This window comes from Gymnodraco acuticeps, unplaced genomic scaffold (assembly GCF_902827175.1).
Source record: "Gymnodraco acuticeps unplaced genomic scaffold, fGymAcu1.1, whole genome shotgun sequence".
Classification (NCBI taxonomy): domain Eukaryota; kingdom Metazoa; phylum Chordata; class Actinopteri; order Perciformes; family Bathydraconidae; genus Gymnodraco; species Gymnodraco acuticeps.
Genome location: NW_022990928.1, coordinates 381,021 through 389,502, shown reverse-complemented (window position 1 = coordinate 389,502; position 8,482 = coordinate 381,021). Strand labels below are relative to the sequence as shown.

Below are 8,482 nucleotides of genomic sequence, written 5' to 3'. Positions count from 1 at the left end.
CAAAAAAGTCTAAGTATTTAGGTGGTGGTCAAAGATCAAGCTTACTCTGACTACACAAAACACATTTGAACCATAATTCAAACGGTTGGTAATTATTTCAATTCCACACAAATGTCTTAAATGATGACATTTTGGACAGTCATGGATGTGAACTCCAACTTAATTGTCATTCAACAGCAAGAGAGGAATTTGTATCCAACAAATGATTGGCCTAATTTTCGAGAAATGCAATGCAGTAAATGATGCTCCAGTTACATCATCTGCTCTTTAGATTCATGGAATTGGCACATGGTCATGAACTGTATTTGGCACATTCATGAACCCATTGTACAAGATGTATTGCTGGTTTGCGATAACATTGATATATTGTCATGATCCACAGAGCATGAGCACCAGTTGACCTTTCTTTTAGAGCCACCCCCTGCCAACTGACCATCTTGAATGAATAATGGCTGAATTGTATTGTAAGTTTCTGTGGATGTTACTGGTGGCTGTATTTCAGTTTGATCTAAAGACTCCACTTGCACTCCATGAGAAACCTACCTACACTGATATAATAGCAAATGATCAGGTAATTACAAGACCACACTTCCACAGTTATTAGCCGGCACTCCAATGCGACGATGGCACTTGAACATCTTCCGTAGCTCGGTGCGGAAGCGGTCATGTAGCCATGCGTAGAGGAAGGGGTTACAGCATGAGGAGCTCATGGCACACAAGTGGCACAGCAGTTGGATGAGTAAAAAGTAGCGCTTGTTAATGAGGTGGATGTCTATGTCTCGCAGCACATTGAACACATGAATGGGAAGCCAACACACTGCAAAGGCCGTCACCAGGAGGGCAACCAGGCGGAAGATCTTCCTCTTGCGAGCCTGTTGAGCTCCCGTCTGGTTTGGTGTTCGGTGGCCAGGAGCGACACACTTCTTCAGTTTGACAGTGATACAGAGGTAAGACACAAAGACAGCAGAAAGCGGCAGGACGTACGTGACCAGCAGGGTGCTGTATGCATAGGCACGTCTCTCTTTCTCTTTCTCCAACCAGAATTCCTCACAGATGGTGAAGCCTTCCTCTTTGAACTCCACATGGTATGTGTGTGTGATGGCGGGGGTCACCAGGCTGCAGGACAGCAGCCAGATGCCGGTCAGGACGCAGGCGCAGGTCGCCACAGAGGTACGCTTCTTCAGGGGATGAACTGTTGCATAATATCTGCAGTAATGAAAGAGCAGGCTTTAATAATAAGGGGAACAAAACGCATGACTATCATCCGATGGACAAGTAAAGCATGATTTATAATGACCTGCAGCATAATTATGATACAAATTCAAATTCCAATTAGCTTATGAATTGCTAAATGTTAAGTTGAGTTGATTACATCTAAGTATTACTGAGCACTGTATTAACTCTATATTTGTTTTTTTGAAAACCTAAATAATAATCTTAATAAAAAACCTTATTGTTGCTTTAAATGTCACCTTACAGCACAATATTTTTAATTGTTACACTTTTCAAGTTTTAAGGTTTCAAGGCTTTATTGTCTTTTAGGTTTTAGCTGAGGTGTTTATAATTCGAAAGCAGTGGAGCAGTAACAAGCCAAGACAGTTTTGCAACTGTTGCTTTAAAAGCCTCCATCTACGATGCTCTCTTGGTCACTGAAGGAAGAGAAATCAACAATTGACATGCAACACTGCAGGAAGCTTTACTCAGGCTGTTTGAGTTTTCAGGTTCAGATCACAGATCTAAGGCCGATGGGATTTGTCGGCAACACATACCTGATTTTTTTTCTGTGTGCAAAATATAAAGCTGGATAATTGGATTTTCTTGATCTGATCCCATCATACACACACTGCTGCACAGTTATTTAGCATTCGGTATTTGTTTATGAATTAACAAATGGATTTAAAAAACGTAGTTAAACACATCATGAAACATTAGTGAGAGTTTCCCTTACAGTAGGGGGCTATGTATTTCTGAATGATTAATGTGTGATTTGAATGTTAATCAAAGACTCTAATACATGCATCCGTTACATGAGCTAACACAAACCTAATCATTTATTTATGTTAAGCCATAAGGGGTCTTTGTTATGTCAAACAAAGCATGCACTGAATCATGATGATTCATTCTAATTCATTAAGCATAAGTAGTGACACTTATAGTTACTCTTAAATCTCCATATATCCTTAATTTCCAAATTAGTATAAATTAAAAGATCATTTTCAATGATTACATTTCCTGGAACAGTCTAATTTTTTAGATGTCAGTTACACTCCAATCACACTGAGAAGAGAATGGTACTTAAATGTGAAAAAAAGATACAGTATGGAGGGGGGGGATCTCATCATTTTGTTGTGTTATTCTGTTGTCCTTTAATCAGGATGGTCACTTTAATAATAATAATAATAATAATAATACATGACACTTATATAGCGCTTTTCTAAAAACTCAAAGACGCTTTGACAGAGAGATTTTTCATAAAGAGATAAACAAAACAGAAAAGATGAGGGTGGGGGGGTGGTCAGAGTTTGAATGCAGTGTTGAACAGGTGGGTTTTGAGGGATTTTTTGAATGCGGTGAGGGAGGAAAAGTCTCTGATGGCTTGGGATAGTGAGAGAGACTTTAGGTCAGAGATGGCAAAAGTACACACATCCTTTACTCAAGTAGAAGTACAGATACTCGTGTTTAAAAATACAATACTCTGGTAAAAGAGTACTGACTGAACTTAATTACTCTACTCTTATTTACTTTAAGTAAAAGTAAAGAAGTACAGTATGGGCTTCAAAATGTACTTAAGTAAAAAGTACCCATAACTAGCAGCTGCTTTAAAGAGTACCTGACCTCCCTTTATATTAATAGAACAATAATGTCATTGTTAGCTAATGAATGTTTCCATGCTGAACAACGGCAACATGACAACGTTTCCATTGGTCCCTCTTCTATAGAGAAGACCAGGAAATTATGGATACACGGATCGTGTTCAAATCAATAGGCACGCAATGACTCTAAATAATAATGATCACGCCACCAAACACACATTCAAACTAAAGGAACCAGCCTGTTTTGAAAATGTAAGAAGAAGAAAGTTCAGGTATTTGTGTTCAAAATGTAAGAAGTAAAAGTAAAAAGTCGTCAGAAAAATAAGTAGTGGAGTAAAGTATGATACCAGATAAATGTACTTACTGTAAGAACAGTAACGAAGTAGGATTTTGTACTTCACTACTTCCCACCTCTGCTTTAGGTTTAAATCTGTCAATCAAGACATTCTCAGCCACTATGGCAGTGCAATCATGTTACATAAACCATTCATCTTTGAAGATAATTGAAAGGGAAATAATCCAAATGTCACTTCTGCTTACCTGTCCACAGCAATAGCAGTGAGCGTGAAGACTGACACGTAGACTGTGACCGGCTGGATGAGGAACACCAGGTAACACATGGGGCCTCCGAAGACCCAGCCGTGGGGGTTAAAGGCGTAGGCCAGAGTGAAGGGGACGCAGGTGACACACATGAGCATGTCAGAGAAGGCCAGGTTCCCGATGAAGAAGTTGGTGACATTGTGCATCTTGCGGGTTCGGCAGATGACATACAGGAGCAGATAATTCCCAAAGACACCCACAACCACCACGAGCACGTAGCAGGGGATGATGAGGGGCTTGAACGTCTGCAGCAGAGCCACATCTGCAAACTGGGAGCTGAGGTTGGTGGAGCTGTTCTGCATCGCGACCTCGTAAACATGTCCGCCTGTCTGTTCTGCACTGTGATTTCCCTCCATGTCAGCAAAGCTCAATCTGCCAGTACCTGATCTGAACAAAACACATTAGAAACATGTTGCAGCTGTTAGGAAATAACACTGAGAACTTTTCCAAAGGTCAAATTAGTAATAAATGTTAGGATGCATGCAAATGTACCTGTAAACAACTTCAGGACATTTCAAAAATTGAAGAGTATTATTTAATAAGCATGCTTTTACCACCAACAGTCCTTTATCGGTGAAGAGTGCTTATAATTATAAGGTAAGTGAATATAAGATGAGCAATGCGTACATTTTGCTTCCTCCATGATTGTGTAATTTGTAAATGGAAAATGTGATGGTTGAGTCTGCATAGTAGTGTTGTCGGTTTTTCATCTATTTTACATGACTGGGTTTCTGGACTTTTAAGCATTTCATACGGTTTTTAAACTTCGATTTTAAGGTAAGTTTGTTACATTATATTCCCTTTGGCAGCCGGCTTGCTGTTTGGAATTGGACTGAAAATAGCTTTTTTTAGCAACAAGATAAAAACAGCTTCTTATACTTTGTCTTGTCTGTGAATGAGGACACTCTCCTATGTGTTGTTCATACTTAAGATAAAGAATAAATACAACATTCATGCAGTAAAGTATATACAAAACTAAACTATGATGCCTATTCAAAACAATCTCAAATACTTTTTAAGACACCCCATGTTCAGTGTTTTTAACTTAATGCTAATACATTGAGTGCAGTCAGTCACTGATGCCTTTATATTGTATCATATGCAATGCTTCCTGGGGAACCAGATTACATTTTATAAAATAACAGAACATAAAATTACAATGCAAATTGTTTTATGAAGCATGTCATTCACAACTTTAGTTTGATCTCCAACCCCTGCGGTTGTACTTGGGCAAGATGTTTAACCCCAAATTGCTCCCGATGGTGTGTGTGTGGGTGTTTAGCAGGTGTCACCTTGGTAACCTCTGTATAAATGGGTGTGAATGTCACGCTGACCTGAATATTTAAAAACTGAAAAAGCACTTTATAAATGCAGTCCATTCATTTTTTTAAATATTGAAGAGATATTCAGTGGTATGACCCACTATCTTTTTCTTTGTTATTTTGACGTCTATTCCACATGTTTTTCTCACATTTCCCCCTTGTTACATTGCATAACTGTCACTCACTTGTACAGTGAAGCGGTACAAAGGAAGACCTTGGACCTTGGTTGTACATTTCAAATAAAATCAAGTTTTATTTGTAGAGCACATTTAAAAACGATTTTGGTCGAGCCAAAGTGCTGTACATGTAATTTAAATACATAAAAACACATTACATCACAATAAATCACAACAGATCAAAACAACACATGGAACAGTCAGTACATACGCATACGCAGCGACTTATCACTACTTTTACAGTGAAGGGGAGATTTGTGTATGTGTGTGCATGTGTGTGTGCATGTGTCTGTGCGCGTGTCTGCGTGTGTGTGTCTGCGTGTGCGTGTGTGTGTGTGTCTGTGTGCGTGTGTCTGTATGTATGATTCATAGTTATTAAAACGATGCCTTACTTGCTGTTCTCATCTTATAGACTACCAAATGTTATTAATCAGAGAAACAATTATAACAAATAAACAAACAAAAACTGGATTTAAAAACACATTTAATATATTTTAAATGACCATTGCAGAAATGTAATGCTCAAATATTCAGCTTTATGAACAAAATCAGAATTTTCATTTCAAATGAATTTGGCTTGGAAACTGAAGTATGGACCAAGTATTAAGTGAAGATTGTGAGTAATTTTCCTTGCCTTAAGCAAGGCAAGGAAAGGAGCCTAACTCTGTCTCAACTGCGATATACGTATATATTCCTTGTTGTTGTATTCCAATCAAATCACAGCATGTTATTAACTTGGATGTTACAGTGCAGCTTAACATAGAAACAACATATTTCCCCCTTGCCCCTCCCTTTGGAGTAGATGCTTATAGATTCTGTTCCCTCATGAGATATTTCATATTCAAAGCTGCTCCCTTATATTTATTTCACAGTTGATTTGCATAGCACGGATTTATTATAGAAGTCTATACATGGGGGAATTTTGAAATAGATATGCATTATCCAGGGTGTGCAAATTCTTCATTCCTTTACATCATGAACCCCTGACAATTTTCCTGAATAACATGACAGGAATAATGATGTTCATAAGCAGTCTGGAAGGTGTTTGTTATTGTAAATGCCAAGAATAGATTCTCTAGTTTATTACTCTAGTAACATGTCTATTGAGTTGTTTTATTCTGTCTTAAAGAAAGGACTCAAGCACAAGTTTAAAATGAAACAATGCAAAATAATATAAACTCAGATCAATTATAAATAATAATTGCACAATAACTCACCAGTGTTGGTGTTACTCAGATGAGTTGAGTGTGTTTGAGTTAGAGAAGAGCGGACCTTCCTCGTGCGCTACTGCACAGTCAGTGAGATGGAGCTGCTGCTGTACAGAGAGGGGTGGGGGGGGGGGGGGGGGGGGGGGGCGGGGGGAAGAGAGATGTCTATGAAAATGACCGTTAGCCAATGAGATTGCAGAGGGCTCCTCAAAGACAAATGTCTCGGTTGGAATTGATGAAGACGTTTAATCCTGAATTGATCAATTGGTTGTCAGGCAAGTAGATTGAAAGATGCACAGATATATTGCCCCACAGTGTAAACATGAGCTGTTTTTCAGAACTTATTATTATTATTATGGACGAAGCTAATTGGTTGTGCTTTTACACAAGTGTTGTCACAAGTTTTGTCATAGACAGAAAATGATTTGTATCCAAAAAGTAATTGTGAGCTTGACAATGTATAGCTCAGTAAAAGAAGGTAAATGAGTCACGTGCAGAACAAGCATTTTTCCATTTATTTTCAGAAATAATCTAAATGTTTCTTCCCCTATAAAAACTTGACCAAATTCTCCGTATCTAACCCTTTTTCATAACAAAATCTTTGTGGAAAGCACTTTTTAAAAAAAAATCTCCATTGAGATGCTCTCCACATACGAGGCAACTGAGTGCTTTTACTATTACTATTGTCCACAATCGTGGATAAAAGTGCATCGTGATTCACATTTACATTTCCTCCTGTTCCAAATAAATTTGCCCAAAAAACATGAGAAGGTAGCCACGGATAAAAAAGGCTGCTTCAGAGGCATTACACGCATAATATAATGAAGAATTGCTTCATTACAATTGAAAATATTATACGTTAAGATATAGAAAATAATTTATATCCAGATTTAATGTAAAAAAATATATATATCTTAACGTCAAATTGTTTCAATTGTTTTTATTTTATATTTTGCTTGTTTTTTCTTAATTGGTATCTTCTTTAACGGTTCATTTATGCACCATGTACACCAAGACAACATTTGTTAACCTACTTGACAATAAACCTGTTTCTGATTCTGAACACTTTTTTATAAATAAAAACTAGAAAGATGACCTATTGAAAAACTAGATAACTCACTAAGCACATACAGGCTGAAATAAATGAGAACACTAACTAGTTCCTGTTCCTATGATGAGAAACCCCACATTTCCTACACATTACATTTGATGTTTGAATTATATATTATGCTATGAATTACAATGACAGTTCTGCCATCTTATATTGCCAAGCCTGTCGATCAGTGAAACACTACAAAGGTGGAGGAAAAGAGGATCAATTTTGGAAGCCTAAGGGAATCCATAAGCGGTCCCGAAATGATCAGAGGTTTAGAGGGGGGCATTGAGGGAAGCAATGTGATTCTTATCTGCCTGGGTAAGGCTTTCATCTAGAAAAGAGCGCCTGTGGCTTAAGATGAGAAAATACAGAAACCAGAAGTGGGAATATTTCCTTTAAAATATGCTAAAACATGTAGCCTAGATGTGTCGATGCAAATGTCTCCACTGTGGAGGAGTCATGGGTATTGACCACCTGCTGCCAGACTCCATTGTCAATACTCCATGGTCATGTTAAAATCAAAATGTCATTCAAGTGTGTCTCAAAGTGTTTTCACAAATGAGAAACACTGATAACATAATGCACTGGTGTTCATTTAATTTGGAACGTGTAATCAGTACAATATCAGAGCACTTCTGAGGTGAGAGGGAATTAGATGTGGAGTGAAAATTAGAATTAGAAAATGGAGTGTTCATCATGCCTTTATACTGTATGTATGTCTATAAACAGCACAGAACTTTATTAGTGTGTAGTTGAGAGGAAAATAAATAGCCGGGTTTTAATAATTAGTTGGCAATAGATCTCCATCCGTTTTAAGGGAATACAAATCTGGAATGTTACATAATAATATTATTATTATTATTATTATTATTATCACAAACCAATCAATGGATTGTTTTAAAAATGCCAGAAGAATTCATTTGAAATCGGTTTTAAAGATCCTTTGCATAATATTCAAAAAAATGTAAATGTGTTATTTTTAGTGCTGTCAAAATTATCGCGTTAACGGCGGTAATTAATTTTTTGAATTAATTGCGTTAAAATATTTAACGCATGTGCAGAATGGCCCGCCCCATAGGTGCCACCAGTGGCAGCGCCAGGGTATGGCTGGGGTAGGCTACACCCATACCAAGAAATGGCTTAGCCCCACCATGAAAAATGATGTTAAAGTAAGCAAAATAAAGTCTGCCAACTCGCGCGGAGTAAATTGCACAGACAGCAGTTAGTAAAATTGATTTCAGTAGCCACGGTTTTGAAAACTTTTGTC

General features: G+C 37.6%; 1 protein-coding gene across 1 annotated transcript; it reads right to left on the bottom strand.

The window, feature by feature from the left end:
* Positions 1-394: 394 nt before the first annotated feature.
* LOC117558136 (prolactin-releasing peptide receptor-like) lies at positions 395-6,211 on the bottom strand. The gene is made up of 3 exons (XM_034234143.1): positions 6,129-6,211; positions 3,354-3,800; positions 395-1,206 (listed from the first exon to the last, which is right to left on the bottom strand). Exons 2-3 carry the CDS (start codon positions 3,767-3,769, stop codon positions 576-578), a joined length of 1,047 nt encoding a protein of 348 aa, XP_034090034.1. The 5' UTR covers positions 3,770-3,800; positions 6,129-6,211; the 3' UTR covers positions 395-575.
* Positions 6,212-8,482: the final 2,271 nt, after the last annotated feature.

Bases quoted from the DNA above. Each gene is read 5' to 3' on its own strand.
- LOC117558136 (XM_034234143.1), bottom strand. From the start codon at position 3,769: ATGGAGGGAAATCACAGTGCAGAACAGACAGGCGGACATGTTTACGAG. The intron at 1,207-3,353 runs GTAAGCAGAAGT...TCATTACTGCAG, and splicing joins ACTGCTATTGCTGTGGACAG to ATATTATGCAACAGTTCATC.